Source organism: Nothobranchius furzeri, chromosome 2 (assembly GCF_043380555.1).
Source record: "Nothobranchius furzeri strain GRZ-AD chromosome 2, NfurGRZ-RIMD1, whole genome shotgun sequence".
Classification (NCBI taxonomy): domain Eukaryota; kingdom Metazoa; phylum Chordata; class Actinopteri; order Cyprinodontiformes; family Nothobranchiidae; genus Nothobranchius; species Nothobranchius furzeri.
The window spans coordinates 75,020,614-75,039,597 of NC_091742.1; the positions used below are offsets into that span (position 1 = coordinate 75,020,614).

The window sequence follows — 18,984 nt, forward strand, 5'->3', positions numbered from 1 at the left end:
GGCTGCAGGAAAACTGGAAATTAACCGAGTTTATCTCCTTAAGTACATTTAAAACCAGACTGAGAGCCCTTGAGACGGATTCCCTGTTTTGTAACTGCCTTCTGTCATTTTGTACATAACACGTCTGTGGAGCTGTAAATCTTTTTAACTGTAACTTTTGCAGCCTTTTGGCCAGGACTCCCTTAAAAATGAGGCTAAATAAAGAATAAATAAAATCATATGAATAAAAATGGCACCATTAATACAAGTCAAAATGACAAAACCCACAAAGCACTGAGTTTTGAAAGCTTTCATTTTGAAAAGTGACAGTAAAAAAAACTGTCCCGTGATCCAGGTAAAACATTGCCTTGTTTGTTATCAGTCAAGAGGTTTTCCGCAAAATGATGCAAGTCTCGTAGTGAGGCTTCGTGGATGGCTTCATGGACGGCAAACAACCTTCCTGCTCAATACAAGTCATGAAGGCTAACTTCATTTGTCCCATCACTAGTGGAACCCCTAAAGCCGGGCGTACACTGTGCGACTTTTTCACTTTTTTGAGCTGATTTTCCAGTCGTGCGAGAATCCACGACATCGGGGCGAGTTTTGCGCCGAGCGGTCGTGTAGTGTACAGGGGGTTACGAGAGGCGATTAACACCACGTGACCAGCTGCCGATCAGCAGTCGTGAGGTCGCACGGACTTCTGGCGTGTTTAATATTTTGCTCGTCCCTCGTTAGGGTATCGCACTGTTGAAGCGGCGCTGCGAGCAGCTGCGACCCAAAAAGTATCAGAACCGCTCACGGCGCATGCGCAATCCTGCATCAACACCGCTCGCTCGCTATTTTCCTAATAACACACGTTGTTCGTTTTTGTTTCTACACGTTTTTTTACTCATAAAGATTGTCAAGAAAGCGTGTTTGTCGTGTTCATGTCAAATTAAACTGATCATAAAACACAGATTTACTTTCTTTATTTCGTTTTCCTCATCCAACCCCCATAAATCGCTGTGTGTCCTGCAGCACTCCCGAAGGACAACAGGCAAAACAAGACAAAAAAAGTCTGACGTGTTGAGTAAAAACTGCTATTTTTAGCATATTTTTAGGGCCGACGTGTTGCTACCAGACGTACAGTGTGAGCAGTCAGGACGCATGCGAGAACTGGGTCGTGCAGTGTGAGCACACGACTCGTGAGATCTGCCCTGCGAAGAAGTCGTACAGTATGAGCTGAAGCTGAACGTTGCGAGTGGAAAAAGTCGCACAGTGTACGCCCAGCTTAAGAAAACACAGGTGAAGCAAACTAGAGGCTAACATTGACCTAACAATTTAATGATTAATTACAAGCAAAAATCTCAATTTATTTTTAAGGTGAGTCCTACACAGTAAATTGATACGTAGATTGTCCTATTTAGTGATAACAATTGGGTGTTTTATGGTAGGGAGCACTTACCACAAGCATTACGGGAAATGTCTCTTGAATTAAAAAGTGTGGTTGTTTGCTGTTATGATTCTTAATGATTCATTAAAATAAGTAAAATGCTACAATTTTCTCATTATTCACTTCACTCTTACATTTAATTGATAAAGACTTATTGGTATTTGAAAAAGTAGCTTGCAATATTTTTAGAGTTGACTGCTTCTAGTTCTCCACTAGTATTGTTAGCTCAACATTAACCTCCATTCTGCTTCCCTGATGTTAACCCTCACAGGCTCAAAATAAGTTTTGATAAAAAGACAAACAACTAAGTCCTTCAGGGGTACTACTGAGTTAAAAAATACTCATGAAATACATATGTGGAGTAACCAGGTAGGTAGATTTTAACTGTTGCAAATCTGCAACGCCTTCCTCCAGAGGGTTAAAGGGGAATTAGGCAGTTTTGACTTGCTTTTACCACCCTCTAGTGTCCATTTGTAAAAGCAAAAGAAAAATGTCTCTCCTTGCTGTGCGTACCTTGATCTAACAGCTGAAATGTCTCCCAGCCTTCGTTAGTGTCTACAGGAGTGATTAATCACTAAATTTAACAAATCAGCTGTGTTCAGCATGTAAAACATGCAAAAAAACACGCTGGAGGCAGACAGCAGCTCCAGGTATAGCTCTGGTACTTTAAACAACTCTGGAGCTTTTTGCCAGTCGATGTTGAATCACAAATGTCGGCGCTGCTGCATTAGCTCGCTGCAGATTTGGCAACCTCACTGAGTGCAAACAGTAAATAAGGCTATCTTTTATTTATTTATTTATTTATTTATTTATTTATTTTGAAAGGACAAAAACTGACAACCCCGCAGCCGACTGAGAGTGAAATCTGTTTCAATATAACCTTCCTTCTAACATGATTGATACATTATACTGTTTTCTTATAACAAGTTGTTCTTAATGTTTTAAACTGATTTTCAGTTAAAAATGATATTTTGGGCTTGTTTTTTTTACTTTATAATAAAAAAATTACATATTATGCAAACTGCCTTTTTGCATCCTTTTGTGTTTATGGGTTTCTACTGCCTCCATAATCACTCCAAATGCAAATACAAACCACCAATCCATTATCTGTCAGTGTTTGGTTTCAGGTGGTTTTCAGATGGCCTGTATTTACATAGCGCCTTCTTTAGTCATCCACCTGGCACAGCCGGTTTCCTCCAACCATCTGCAGGCAAGGTGGGTCAGGTGTCATTGACACCAAGTGTGACTGACTGAGTCGGGCAGTCACCTGCAACCCTATGATGAGACGGGCACTTAACGACTCTGCAACTGTCGTCTGCAGATTTAAAAAATATATTTAACTCCTGATTCATTGACTTTAACATAATTATTGAAAAAAATGTCTCTTATATTCCCCTTTTGCCCTGCCGGAGGGCCATTTGGCCTATCCGGGTGATCATTCTGACCTAGAGCGGGTTTGCTGCGTCATACTCCTGAGGTGTCTCTACATAATGACAGTTATTAGTCTGATTTGTTCGTTCCTGCTTCATTTCAGCTCTGCAGCTCTTCTGCCTGCTGTGGTGGTGACTGAAGCTAAAAGTGGTCCAGCTTTGTGAGTCACACAGCAAAAGGAGGCAGGGCAGCACAGAGGTTTCAGCGTGTTCCTGCCGTCTGTGAGTCAGAGTGTTTTGGAACAAAGGTAGGATCACAGGAGGCTGGTAGGGTGGGCTGTTAGAGCATCTGATCTTCAGGAATACGAGTTCTTCCTCTGAAGCACAAGAAGAATGTCCTGAAACCAACTCTTGCCTTCTCCTTTGGGAAAGAAATTGAGTTTTACATAAAGTTCTCTTGGATCGAGACTGAGTCAGCGTTGACTTTCTGACAGAGCTCCACGGTTTTATCAGTTTAAACAAATTTTAGACGTGAAAAACAGAAGAACAGCTGAACATTTTCACTGAACCAAAAAATCCTACTTTCTGCTGTGGACTCTGCAGTCAAAGCTGGACTGAGGTTACTGGAAGCCACATGTTTCTGTTATAAAGCCCCAAAGCTAGGACCAATCAGATGCATTTAATCAAATATACTAAATTAATAGCTCCCTATTGAAGCTGACCCAGAGCTAAAAGCTTCTTTTATTTTCTTTACTCGTTTCCATGGTGCTGGCTCCTGTGACATCAGCTGACATCAGCAGGCACCAGCAGGATTCAGATCAGTTGTTGTTGCATGACAAGATATAAACTTGATATAAATCCATGTTGATAATGTAACAGTTACTCTCTTTTCTTGGATGTGATGCAATATTTCAGTTTGGTAAACTTCAAGTTTATGTCAGCAGATGGAGTGATGAAGGAATGGGAGAATCCGGGATGAGAGGAAACTCTGATCACCCACGCCAGATGGCCGAGACTGTGATCAAGATTTATTTTTGCTGGAGGGACAGGACAGATGAGCAATTATCAGTTGTTGTTTTGTTGTTGTTTACTTGAGGAAATGAAGGAGAGCAGAGATCAGCTCTAATGTCTGTGACCTACTTGATCATGAGCTTTCTGTGTGAAGCCGCATTTAGGGTTAGAGTTTGGCTGTTACTGGGAACTCAGAGCTTTCAATGTTCTCCTGATAAAAATCTTGGTGAAAGGAAATTAAGAATGATTCTTCATCAAGATGTAATATTTCTCAAGACTGAGTTTTGTGTTGGGCTGCACAGTGGTGCAGTGGTTAGCACAGTTGCTTTGCAGTAATAAGTCACATCTCTGCCTGGGGTCCTTCTGCAAGGAGTTAGCATGTTCTCCTTATGAATGCATGGGTACTCCTGCCTACTCCCACGGTCCAAAAACATGACTGGCAGGTTGATTGGTCTGTCCAAATTATCTTTTGGTGTGTGTACATGGTTGTTTGTCCTGTGTGTTTCTGTGTTGCCCTGTAATGGACTGGTGACCTGTCCAGGGTGTACCTGACCTGCTTGCCTGGAGGTTACTGGAGATAGGCACCAGCCCCCCTTGACCCTACGTGGATAGGCAGGTATAGAAAATAGATGGATGGATGATTTTTGTGTCTGCCATTTTTGTTATCTAAAGGGGTTTAATGAAGACAACTGGAACTCTCTTGACCAGTCCAGTTGTCTTCATTTAACCCCTTTAGATTACCATCGCCTAGATGACTGAGAATCGTCACTGTCATTTTTATGTAGGTTCATACATCACATCTAGTTGCACCCATCACAGTAAATGCGTAGTTAACTTGTCATGTTTTAATTGTTGGTGAAATAAATTCTTACTTTTATAAACCTGACTCTTTTCTGAATCAAAACGAAGTGTGTACAATCCCCTGATAAATAAAGAATCCTAGAATCTTCTGATTAAACACCGTAAAGACCAAGCAGGGTTGATATTCTATATTTAAAGAGTATCACAGCTTATTGGTCATAAGTAGAGGTAATATATATTGAGCTCTTAAAGCACTCAATTTACCAAACCCTACACATCCGTTTACCCCATCACCCTGGAAACGGCGAGAAGATCCGGCCGGACGATCACTGGATGTGTAGGAGAGTAACATACGTATGTATTTTGGTGCTTTTAAAGCTTGATATACTACCCTGTACTTTGACGAATATGATGTGAATTTCCATATAAATATGGAGATCCAGTCTGATTGGTCTTTGAATGTTTAACCAGAAGATTTAGAATTCTTTGTTTATTCAGGGATTGTAAGACACTTCGTATTAATTCAAGAAGAGTCAAGTTTATAAAAAGCAAGAAATTTATTTTCTAAACAACTTAAACATGACAACTCAGACACTTTATGTGATTAATGGATCTAAGTGGATGGAATGTGAGGTGTGACGATGTGTGAATGTGATGTTATCAGAACCCTCGTATCTGAAGGAACTGAGTTCTAAGTGGGAGTGAATTTGGTCTGCATTAAACTAACAAAGTTGGTTCTTATCAAAAACGCATTAGACGCAATCTGTCGAGTCTACGTACCCTGATTGAAGACCCCCGTGGTAGATCCGGAATGTTGAGGTCCGGGGACCCCAGAGGTACCAAAGTCCGTAGAAGTGTAACGTGATGAAGGTTCTCTAATTTGTGGCAAAGAGCACAGCTACACAGCTGGGTCAAGCTGGGTCAAACAGTACTTTTAAATCCACAGATTAAACAAGGAGCCACGATGTCTGCTCAAGATCATATCCATATCTGCTGCTGTTCCATCCCAGGAGAAGGACACTTCAAGTTCAGGATGATAATAATTAGATAATAATATTAATAAAACTCATTGATTTTATTACTGTTTATTATGATCATCATAAATGACCACTTGGTTCAGTATAAAGGTATTTTAATTACATGAAATGAATTATTATGCTTTGGGTATAATAATGATTAAGATGATTATGGTTGATGACAATAAAAGATGTGTTCAGCAAAGAAGGTCAGTTCACCTTATCCATCTAACACAGAGTCCAGATAAATGATAACTGCAACACATGTTTTTGACGCATGATCAAAGCTTTCTTGCTGAGAGAGTGGGCGTGTCCTGGGAGCTTGGTAAAACTGTAACCATCACTAGCTTCAGTCCAGTCCACTTGAACCAACATCATCCTGAGGAGATGGGACGGCCGCCCTGACCCTCTGCCAAGCTATTCCAGTCATGCCGACAAGGATAGTTAAGAATAAACAAAACTGTAACCAGCTAACGAAAACTCTACCCAGAGTTGTTGATTTCTGAGTTAAGTTAAGACGAGAATGTCCATCTGCCAAACGCTTGACAACTGTGTACCCGGGACATCTCTGGACCAGATGATCGGACACTCACGTCTCCCCTGCCGGACCGAGTGTCATCTTGGATGAACACATCCTCCTGATCTCTGGATCCACAAGAGGGTCTCCTGTTTGGGTGAGGTAGAACACAGGAATGCGTTTGATGCTGTTTTCTCTAAGTGAATAACTCAGTTAGCCGCAAAACATCATTTCCATCCAGAACGCTTCCAACTCTCTGTGAAAGAAACCTTCTAATAATTTCATTCACGCATCCAAACTCGTATTCTCAATTTAGCTTCCATCCAGCCACAGGTTTGCTTTTAAAACAAGTTTAATATCAAAGTTGTTAAAAATTGTCATTAAATTGTCATCCATGAATTGTCGTTTATAATTGTCATTTCAAATCTTCAAGTTTAAAATTGTTAGTAATAAAATTCCTTCATATTTAAACTTGCCTCATTATTGAAACGAAACGCAGAAAAGGTTTAATATTTCTGGTTATTAGAAAAGCAAAGATCCCTAGCTTCTGATTCAAAATAACTTTTGCTATTAAATTTAATTATCTAAATTAAACATTAATCCTTGGATTAAACTTAGACCAAACAGGTTGGTGTATGAACTTAGATCGATGTATAAGTATCCGAGATATTTATACATGATCTAAGCCTCATAGGTTAATCTGATTGGTCATTTTTCGGAATCTCCAACTGAATAGCAACAGAGGTGATTCCCGTGTGTAGTTTAATCTCTACATAATAAACCGCAGTGCCGACTAGACCGGTCTCGGGATGTCTCCAGGTCACAACAGTTGTTATTTGCATCTTAGGAATAATTCTTAAGGAGTTGAAGTTGGTTCAGCTTTATTCTGAAGGAACCGTTTGCGGTCAGCTGTAGCATGAAACAGGTTTTTGACAGCTTGTCAAAATGTGCTCTGGGTTAAAGAGGTTTTGCTTCAGATGGCCGGTCCGAAGCTTTCTCAAGAACTCACAAGAACTGACTCACAGTGAAGTGAGCTCTGTTTTAATGATCGTCATATTTTGATATACTAACAAATCAGAATTTGACATGCAGAAAGGGTTTTACCAACAAACATCAGAAAACATGCCTCGCAACAGATACAGGAGCTCTGATTGGTGGAACAGAAAGCAATGTGTCAGGATATTAGCTTAACGTTGTCTTCGTCACGTGTCTGAGGGTGTGAGCTGTCAGAAGATGGTGATTCACTTCTTAAATCTAAAAATACTGATCATAACATAATAATATTCATTTCATCCACAGTAATTTAAGCACAGATTCATCAAAACATTGTTGTTATTCTTCAACCATTATTGTTCATTCAACCATATGATTATTTACTCATCTTGTTCATTATATGATTTGATTTTGAAAGTTCAGCCATCTTGTGCTGTGAATAAAAACCAGCCTTAGATAAGAGTGAGCTTGGAGGGACCTTGGCGAAGCAACAGTTTCTTTCTCGCAGATTAAAGCACCAGTTAAGACTTATGTCTCCAAATGACCTGATACTGAAGAGGTGACCTGTAGATGGATAAACAGACCATTTCTGGAGGCTACAGATGTATCCTTCCGCCTTCTCCCAGGTGGAACAGATGTGGACTGATTTACAATCATCACTTCGGGAGTGTAAAAGAGAAGTTAATTCTCCATTTGGGGAGCTACTTGTAAACATGTAGTCTCCTGGTTTTGTTTGAAGGCTTAATTTCTGAGAGTTGGGACTTTGCTTCTGTGGTGTTTAGACTCTTTTTAAATTTGAAATATACTACTTAGCCATAGTTGTGACCCAAGGTTCTTTGAGTGATGTAAATGGTTGTTTTGCCTTGTTTGCCCCTGCTCCTGTTAAACTCCTCATGTGAACTAAATTCTACTCTCTTGTCTTCAGGATGACAAGTTTATTTTTGGTTTAATTGCCCAGCTGGGGATTAAACATTTGCCGGTTGTTGGTTCTCTTCTTTTACTCTTTTATTTTTACTTTGGGACTGTGTCTACTAATATTTATGTTAGAATTTCCAGTCCTTTGGCTGATGTATTTATCCTTATGATTAAGAAGGAATAAATCCTTTGTTAAACGAGTTCTTTATTACTCCTGCATGTTCTGGGTCAGACTGGGTTGGATTAAGCGATTCCCCAAACCGAGCCAAGTCAATGTCTGTTAACAAGACCATAACACAACTAATGGGACTTTAATGCCTGCATATTCCAGCTGATTACCCAACAGGGACAAGAGCATCAGAAAGCCTGGTTTTAGTTAAACGTAAAGGTTGAATTATCTTAATCCAGGCCACTGTCTTAATGAGACAATGTGTAATTTTTACCTGTAAACTCTGGAAATATCCATCAATATGTTGTTGAAAATGAATGATCACCAGTTGTTGAAAATATTGGCAGCTTTGTAACATATAACCTAAAAAATCAGGTTCCTGTCTTCAGCGGTCAATGGGCAATCAGGCGAGGCACACCCTGGACAGACAACCAGTCCATCGCAGGGCAACACAGAGACACACAGGACAATCAATCGCAGACACACTCACACCTAAGGACAATCTGGACAGACCAATCAACCTAACAGTCATGTTTTTGGACAGTGGGAGGAAGCCGGAGTACCCGGAGAGAACCCACACATGCACAGGGAGAACATGCAAACTCCATGCAGAAAGACCCCAGGCCGGGAAGCGAACCCAGGACCTTCTTGCTGCAAGGAAACGGCTCTAACCGCTGCGCCACTGCGCAGCCCTCCTATGATATATTTAACTGAAATATTATATTGTAACAACCAACAATTTATACAGGAAAATCATAACATTTTTGCATTCCAGTGTAAGTTACCTATTACAGGTGGAGAATGGGACAGACTAAAATAAGCACTGACTCTGCCCATTCCTTTTTGGGTTGTACTTCATGATGATATTCTAGATATTTGAATTTTCTGTTGATGTGACAGCCAAAAAAAAGAGAGAAGAAGAAAAAAATAAAAGTCTAATTTAAGTTTGCTCATTTATTTTAAAATTCACTTAATTCATTTATAATCCCAAAGCTGTATGGACTCTGTTCTGAGTCCTAACATTTACCCAAAACCTGTCAGCCAAATCAGCATAAGGAAATAAATAAATAAAATACTGTTTATGTTTTACAACCTGACCAAATAAACAGGAAATAGAAAAATAATCAATACTGCCATGACATCAGATTTGCATTATACTTGAGACACAAAAATGTTCTGAAATAAAAGCAAAGTTTGACTATATAAAAGATCACCTCATATTCAGCGTGGCAGTTTTCAAGGAAACAGCATCCAATTGAGGGATCATATCATGAGTCATCGTTGACAAACACCTTTTACAGTCAAGGGCACCTCGCCAAATCCTTTATGTATAAATTAAAATTCAAAGTTGTGTGAAAACCTTAAAAGCATTAGTTTCAGAAGTTAACCCCATCTGTTAACACTGGTAGTGTAGCACTGAAAGACTTAATTATGTGTAAATTTAGCTTCATAATGGCCGTCTGAACATAGATTGTTTCCTAAAGTTAACCATTTGTAGACATGCAGCCAATGAATAGTTTGAGTTCTGTTGAAATTGGTTGATTAAAGTTATTTTGCCCACAGACAATGTTGACTCCAACAGTTTCTGGCAACCTTTGTGAGCTCTGGTGATTTAACCAACGTGTAATCTGAGCTCAATGTGAATGAAACTGATTGGGTTATAACATGTTTTGTAGTTTATAAAGTCAGTTGGCTGTGGTGGCCTTCATGAAATGGGTGTACCCCAAAAGTAATTCAGCTGTGCTTTACTGGATGATGCTTACATTTAAACTGCTTTTTAAAAAGTCCATTCATTTCAAGAATAGGGTTAGGGTTTGGGATGGACTGGCAGCCGATTCAGGGTGTTCAATAACTACTGGAGATGGACACCAGTGCTCCATGGCCCTGAACAAGATCAAGGACATTGGGTGATGTACATCAACAGCTATTCTGAAATGAACATGAATATATAAAAAATTCAATACATTCAACCAACTCTAAAGTACAAGTTTTACAAACAGATTTCCTTAGTTGACCACTTTTAAATAAAAACTCTGTCTGGTCTACTGTAGCTGGCATGCAGAAACCAGCCCAGGGGCGGATTTAGGACTGAAGAAGATCCGGGGCTTAACACACACATGCACGCACGCGTGCACACACACGTGACACGCACTAGTCAACATCATACATGTCTTGTACCACATAATTTTTAATCTGAAGATACATATTAAGCATATTCAGGGAAGAGTATTGTTCCTGTTAGTGTTTAGTGTGAGATGATAGTAAATATTCCCTTTCTTTCTCCATCAACTTTACCTGATAGTAAGCTAACTTTAGGCAAACCAGCAGCACAACAAATATTTTCAAAGAAGACTCACAAACCTGAGTCCACACCAGTCTTATCAAAGCTGGGGTTCTGTTGCGGTACTTTTGGTCTAAAAAACGTCCTTATGTCCATCTTCACTCATGCGTTTCAGGCAGAGTGTAGAAGAAGCCGGCTGCTGAAGGGCTTCTTCTTCAGTGGTGGAGGCTCAGGCAGGCTGTATACAAACTACTGCCAGCTGCTCCCTCTCTGTTGGACTTTGGTACTGCATGTTACTTCCGCGATTTAGATCCGGGGCTTTTCATGAAACATCCGGGGCTTCAGCCCAAGTAGCCGGGCCTAACGCCGCCCCTGAACCAGCCATTGAGCCAACCTTTAGCTTAGACCCAGTTTTTGTTTGGGTCTTCTGTAACTGATAAACTAAGAAGGGCTTGTAAGGTTTTGGTGGTGCTGCAATAACTGTGAATGAAGAAACATAGGTGTATAAGATACCTCTGGCATGATGTACTTGAGACAGAGCTCCTTTGTTTCAAGGCTGATATTTGAGGGGAGGTCATAACCAACTATTCCAACGTTTTCGCTGGGCTGCCAGGGGCGAAGTTTCTTGCTCTTGATTTCAGAAGCTGACCGCAGAAGTGGCATCTGCCCACCAAAACAGCGTTTTATTAGCTTCTCCTGGGCTTGTCGAAGATGTTTCACTTCCTTCGCCACAGAATCTAGACCCAGCTCTGACAGTTTGACCCACAATGAGGCATTAAAGTAGTCATAAAGATGTGCGTCTACAGTATTCCAGGCACGGATCTTTTGAGAAAGAGCAGGTGAAAGACTCTTCTTAGAGCTTTCTTTTCGCATATTGAGTTTCACATACAGAATGTCCTGCAAATCCCAAGAGAGGAGATGTCGAAGTAGGACTAGAGATTCATCAAAATACTCAGAAATCATCACCAAGGAGAAAACTCTCTCCACCTCTGCCACAAATTCTTGTGCATAAGCCACGTCTGCTGCTGGCCGATCTTTGTCTCCACCCAAGTCAAAGGTCAAAGTGTTGTGTACATACATGGCATTGTCCTCCTTCGGCCAGTAGTACTGTAAGGGGTCTTCTAAGAAGGTCTCCATGAAGCCATCAGGGACTCGCCTAAATGCCTCGGCGTGGTTGATGTAGTAGGCAAACAAAGATTCAAACATAGAAGCTGGCTCTCTCAGGATAGTGATGTATTTTGTATTGTTTGGCATCAGGTTTTGCAGTTCATGTCTATTGAAGCGCATGTGATTGGCGATTATATTAGGTGGTTGTGTTTGAGGATGAACAAACTCAGCAGAGAAGACATTTGGGTAGCAAAACTGGTGACCACATGCTGGTTTGGGAAATGCCACTGTCAGGTTGTTGCGCTCAGCAAAGCGAAATAGCATGCTCTGCACAGTGGTGCTGGCTGTTTTGTGGGTCTTGAGGAAGACTATGTTGGTGTGCTTAGGCTTCAGATCGGAGTCTGTGTGAGTGTAGGAGGGGTACCCAAAATGGAAGGCCTCCAGATTCCTTAGATTAGAGACAGAAAAATTAATTTCAGGTTAAGAAACTGTAGAAAAAGATATCCAGTAACAAACAAGTGCATAGTAAAGAACTTTGCACAGTAGATTTCAAATAACAGAAAACAAGGAAGACAAAAAGCTAACAATAGTTTTATCTATTTATATCTTTTATGTTTTGGTTTCTGCATCAAAATGGCAGCACATGTCCAAGTATTCATTTACTTTATGAAGGTGGCCTTTTTAATTGTTTCAGGTGGAAAATGAACATAAATTTCTACCATCAGACTTTTCATTGTGTTTAGCAGAAATATGGGATTTCAGAAAGATGCCAAATGTATGATGTGTTCATATTTCAGTCACTCACCAGCTGAAGTAGATGCTGTTGAAGACCACAAGACTGAGAGCACAAATGAGAAGGGAGACCACACATTTCTTCTTTGACATCTTTTGATGCTAGTAAGAATAGGAAAAAGAGTACTTCACAATAGCACCTCGATAAAATGGCATAATTTGACAGAAAAAATACTTTGATAGCAATAGAACAAGGAATCTGCTCGGACAACAGCAATGTCATGCCAATGTGTCCCAGGGTTGGTTTCATGGGATCTATTATGCAAATTTAACTTTTTGCATCTGCTTGTGTTGCCATATAGTTTTGAACTGCCTGTATAAACACTTCTAGCTAAAAGAAAAACAGTCCATCAATTTTCTGTCAGTCTTCGGTGTAGGAATTATATGCCTAAAACTCGCCTTTGGAAAAAATAAGAAAATACACACCCTCCTTCACCTGTCACATTCCTAGTCACCAAAATTGTTAGGGATCTAACATTTTTGTTTACTATGACTTTTAAACCTTTTCCAGTGGCAATACTCAGCGTGATTGGGATTGTGGGGTCACAGTTTGGTATTTTCTTCTACTTCTCCTCTACTTTTCAGTCTCTGCTCCATTGTGATTGCAAGGGCTGAGCCGGGCTGGTGTTGTGCCTGTAAGCTGCTGATTGGCTAGGAGGCGGAGACACTTGATTCAGATGCAGACATCATATATGTAGATGCCCCGTGGACTTAGCCTGGCCTGCCAGACTCGTCCTCTGTTTAATTCTGCACAGAGAAAGGGTCTGGGAACTCTCCTATTCCAATAACCCCACCCCCTGAGAATTCTAACTGAGCCAATCAGCACTGAGTAGCGTACGTCACACACCATAACGCCGAGTTTGTCATAAACATGGCGACTGAAGCGGAGTTCGCTGCGGCTCTTTCCTCTGAACACGTCTTTAAAACAACATTAAGTAGAAACGCTAAAAGCCTTTCTTCTAAAGAAAGATGTTTGTGCTGTCGCCAGACGCCATTTTTGACTACAGCTAAAAAACTACATTATCGCGGACGTCACACACAGCGATGCTCAGTTTCTCATAAAGATAGCCCCATTGACTTGCATTCTTTTTTTTTTTTTTTTTTGTTCTTCTAAGGATAAATGAGTTGACTGGAAAGGGAGGAGGAGGCTTTCAGGCTTTAAAAAAACGAGCTGCTGGTCACCACCTTGGATGGGACTCCATTTGCCCCCAGTGCAATTATTTCCACTGAGGAAGGTGATAACCCTACTAAAAAACAGAAAATCAGACATATGGTTAGGGATGTAAGAAAATATTTATATGGCAATATATCATGATATTTATTCCTGCGATATTATATCGATAGTCAAAAGCTGTGTATCAAATGTTTGGAAGAATTTACATGCAAACGTTTGTGTATTTTCTTTTCTTTTGGTGCATTTCAAAGGCCAACCGCTAGTTGGCAGCAGTGTACAATAGATTTTAATTCCACCACTGAAATGTAAATCCCTCTATTATGGTTCAGATACTTCATGTTAGACATATTACGTATCAGTTTGGACTGTTTATTGAATTTTACTACAATAAATTCAGTCTAAAGAAATTGCTAATATCGTCTGGCTGAATATATCGTAATATATTGTATTGTCTTCCTATATCGTGATACATATCGTATCGCTAGAACTTCATCAATACACATCCCTACATATGGTACAGCATGATAATAAAAATATAAATGAAATTTGACTAAATAAATATAAATATAAAATCCAAACATCCAGCCTAGAAAAGTCAATTGTAATCTCACATGATCTGTTTTCAATGGTACATCAGCTGTGCAAATAATGAGCATAGTTGCTCACTCTGCATTGACTTCAGCTGGGCTTGGAGAGTGAGGAACCCATTCAGTATGACACAAGTATAATTTATTTCCTTAATCAGTTCAGTCTCAGTGTTGTGATGTTGTCTAAAGCCTGACTGAAAACCAGGTGGGTTTTTTTGTCTCCAAAAGTTGTTCAACTGGACCACAACTGCTTTTCAATCATTTTCCAATGAAAGGGAGATTAGAGATTAGTTTATAACAGGGTACGAACTTCTTTGGAATGTTCTTACTGTGTCTAGTTTCTAATTCCATTTGTGTTTTTTTTAAAACACAGGAAAGGTTTCTCTTTACCTTGCTGACAGTTTCGTTTGCTGACTGCAAAACATCCTCAGAGCTGACGCTGATGGTGGCTTCACTTCCTACTCCGTTCTACACATTGGATCGTGCATGGGACTGCATCATTGGAGAGGGGCAGCAGAGGGCGACAACGTCCTCTGCTGCCCTCGGATAAACAGAGTAGGACGGGATGCCACCATCAGCGTCAGCTCTGAGGATGTTTTGCAGTTGGCAAAATAAACTGTCATCAAGGCAAAGAGAAACCTTTCCTGTGTTTTAAAAAAGAACCAAAAATGGAAAGGGTACAAACTACTCTGAGTAACTCGGACCACTGCAGCTCAGCCCGACCAATAGCCACAGCTGCCATGGGCACACTGACAGAGGCGAGGCTTCCAAGCGCAGGTGCCATCGGTCCCTCCGACCAACACCGGTAGGCAAGGTGGGCTAACTGTCTTGCCCAAGCACCCAACAGCAGCATTCTCTTGTGGGACCCGGGATTGAACCTGCAACCTTCCGATTACTGGACAGCCTGCACTACCTCTTGAGCTACTACTACTGTTCCTGCATCAACTCCCAATCCCACAGAAATACTGCTGCCTGGCTTCATACTTTTTCACTTTGTGAGCTACTTTTGAACTAAGCGGATCAAATGGATCTACTGACAGCAAAAATTGTGGAGTGCGCACTGCAAAGCAACGCCAGAGGGGGGAAGTCACTAAAGAACGGGTGATGAGCCATGCAGCAGCAGAGTGTATCATGCACCAATGCAAGTACCAGAGAATATGAACAGACATCTACGATTGTGTGTTAATTATATTTTATGGATGGTGCCACTTTGAGATTATTACTGTGGCCATGCACAGAACGTAGCTGCCGGTAGTGCATATCCTATCAGTGCTCTCTGTCCTCTCCACTCAAAAGAATCCCCAGAGTCCATATTAAAGCTGCTTTTACCTAAATCTTTTATTTTATTATTTTTGACTCCAATTTGTAATATTTCATCCGTTTACAGTATTTCTCAGTTTCTTTGGTGCATTTCTCAGAACACTATTAACATTTGCACAGCAGTTAGTGCATTTCTCAAAACAATTAGTGCAAACTGCAAAACCTAGTAGATAGCCTGCAAAAGCACATCACATGCTCAAAATTGATCATCCATTCCTCAAAATCAAGTATTCATGTCAATGAAACTGTCAGTGCCATCAAAATGAAAAGTCTCGACACCATCTTTATGAACAAGATAGTCAAATGGCTTTGTATTTGGTACAAACATTGTAGAGTATGTTTTGTAGAATTGCTAGTGTACTGCATGAAACTACAAAGTACTGTAAAGCAGTTTACAGTGCTGAACATAGAAGTTTACAGTGCTGAACATAGAAGACCTGCTTTACATACTAGTGACGGATCTCCTTCACCCTTTCACAGTTTTGTTCGAATGGCACTTTATACAACTGCTTCATGCAGATTTCATTTTTTGAGAGCTCTGTCAATTGTTGAAATTGAAACTGATTCAATATTGTCAAATACCGTGTTATTCTCTATGACAGCGCTTTGAATTTCTCTCAACTTTATTGCATTGTTTGCAATGACCATTGCACAAATGGCTTCCTCTTGCTGTGGGGTAAAAAGGGGCCCTCTTCCACCAACGCGAGGTTGTCTTTCAATCTTATGTGGTGCAGAGTAAAATTACAGTAAAATTACAAATACAGTACAGTAACATGAGACATGTATGAGATGGTACAGTACAGTACAGTAAATTACTGAATGCATGTTTTCCCTACGGAATGTTTGAATGATTGAACTGACAGTAGTTCTTCCAATATTGGGTTGTACCCTTCGACCAGCCTTCTCCATGGTGAGGCCATGATAGACTACATGGTCCACAATTGTAGCCCTAATTTCATTAGGAATGTGCCTGTATCTGCCTCTTCTCCCTCTTCCCCTTCCCCTTCCTCCCCGCATCCTCACCCCACTTCCACGATGCTGACCTTCCATTTTGTGTCACAGAAGTGTAGAAATGGTACACACTAGCTCCTGCTCAGTTCATATATGCTTGCCAATTGAGGATTCACCTCCTCATGAGTGACAGCTGAAATTCACCTGTGATCAATTGTTCAATTTAGGAGGCATTTCCAGGAAAAAATGATAAAGAAAAGTATAGAATTTGCTTGACAGATGACTAATATTTGACATTTGATAACTAGCTCAACAATTTTGTGTGTAATGACTCAAGTGATGAAAGTAAGACTATTAGTTTTATTGAGAACAGCTATTCAGCATCCATAAGTATAATTAATTTTGACTGACATGACATAAGCAAATGGAAATGTCAAAAAACAGCAGAGAAATATGTGAAAGCAACTGATACATGTCCAAAATCATTTGCAGTTTGTTCAGAGAAAGGAGAAATTGCTACTATGATGTGCACAAATGACTAAATGTTGTGGACGTTGAACTAATAGTTATGAGAATTTTAATTCTGATCTGAGAAACGCACCAAAGCGACTGAGAAAAACTGTAACATTATCCCAAACCACTTCATACATTGTCCGATTGTCACCAGGACACGCACCAATTTTCATTATTGTGAGATAAGTTTCACCTGAGAAAAGTAATTTATGGAGATTTCCATGGAAACTCCTTAAAAATAGGGTTTTCAAAATGGGTGTACAAATTGTTTGACAAGATGTTCAACAATTTTGAGTGCAATGATGACACACGCAATGAAATGAAGACTGTTAGTTGTAAGGACAATGACTATTCAGCCGGTACAAGTATAAATAATTGTGATATTCATGATAAAAGCAAGGAGATAGTGATGAATAGCAAGTCAAAAGTGACCATTCTTTAGACATTTGTACTCAACTGCTTCATGTCCAAAGGCACTTGAACGAAATGAACATTAAACCGCCACTAGGTTGTGCCAAAACGACTACATGTTGTGGAGGTTGAACTAACTGTTGTGCAAAGTTTAGTTCTGTTTTTTTGTTTTTTTTGTTGTTGTTGTTTTTTTACCCCAGTGTCCTGTCTGGCTGTGAAACAAACAGAATTGATGTCTGAATGCTGGTAACAAGCCTTACAGATTTACTCTCAGGTGGAGCATCAAAGCGTCTGCTTTTAATGTCACGCCTGATACTTAAAACTTTATTGTTATTGTTTTGAATGCTTTGTAATTCCGACCAGACTCGGAGTCAGAGGTGAAAGAGAAAGGGAAAGACAAAAGGTGTGTGTGTGTGTGTGGGGGGGGGGGGGGGTTCCACAAAAATAAACAATAATGAACAAGAGTCTGCTTCTAGACCTGCAGAAGGAGAAAGGATAGAAAAAAATGGGACACACAACAATACAACAGGAGCAAGCTATCACTGCATCAGCCTGATGAGGAAATACAAAATCAACATTGTTTAACTGAACAATCACACGATAATAAATCATAGTGCATTTAGTGGCAACGACAGCCTTAAGACATGTGTTGAACGTGCCCAAGCCCATACTTTTGAGAGCACCATGTGAGCACCTGTGTGTGTACATGCTCTTGTTTATGTAAGGTTTCTCTATAAAAGCATCCAATGGAGAGTGTGAGGGATCACAGATCTGCCCCCGAAAGATGTGTAGGAGACGGAGGGAGCTCCAAGTCCCAGAGATCCAGGCACTGCCCCAGAACACAGGAAGCCCAAGGAGACTGCAACCAGAAAGGCCCCTGCCCCGTCGAGAGGCACAGAGGGTCGCCCCGGGGGGCCACAACCAGCAGCCGGCAGAGTCCCGGGAGATATCAGCGGCAAGCTCACAGGCCCGCCCGCAGCCTCCCACCCCCTAGCCGGCCGAGTCCGGGACCCAGCGACCTGGGACCCAGGGGCGACCACCCCCGCCGGGGACCCAGCAGAGCCCAGGGACCCAGACCCCACCAGACAGCCACCGGGATTGATCAGGCAGACGCCAAAAATCTTAAACCCCCTGACCCGGGAGCTACGAACATTCAGGCAGACCAAGGCACCACACTCCACACCAGGTGTGGCAGGGGGAGGGGGAGACGAAGATCTATATCATCAAAGGAAGTCCCAGGAGAGGGGAGGAGTCAAAGGCCCCACCTGACATATACAGTCTTACACAAACACAGTCACACACTCCCTCCCTCATGCTCACACATGCACATACAACCAAAGACTTACAAAAATGCATGCCGGACACCCACTCATGCTCCCCATACACACCCTATTCACTCTGGTCCCGGTACTGCTGCACATGGGGTACAACCATTACCGGTTACCAGAGTTTGACCCTTTCTGCTGGGGTGCTGATGAGCAGACTTCCCCGCCCAACACTGAGCACAGCAACCCACCACCCCAAGACCCCAACCAGACGGCCAGATCTCCCTCCTAGCCTCCAGCCCCGGAAGACAAGCAACAACAGAGGTGTGCTAAGACCCCTAGTCTCCCTCCGCCTGCTCCAATATAGTTTTGTTGTGTGT

General features: G+C 41.1%; 1 protein-coding gene across 1 annotated transcript; it reads right to left on the reverse strand.

Moving 5' to 3' along the window:
- Positions 1-9,363: 9,363 nt before the first annotated feature.
- On the reverse strand, positions 9,364-12,101 carry LOC107376889 (galactose-3-O-sulfotransferase 3-like). Its single transcript, XM_070548738.1, has one exon. The coding sequence runs from the start codon at positions 11,913-11,915 to the stop codon at positions 10,926-10,928; it is 990 nt and encodes a 329-aa protein (XP_070404839.1). The 5' UTR covers positions 11,916-12,101; the 3' UTR covers positions 9,364-10,925.
- Positions 12,102-18,984: the final 6,883 nt, after the last annotated feature.

Excerpts from the sequence above, each read along its gene's own strand:
- LOC107376889 (XM_070548738.1), bottom strand. The coding sequence starts at position 11,915 with ATGCTATTTCGCTTTGCTGAGCGCAACAACCTGACAGTGGCATTTCCC.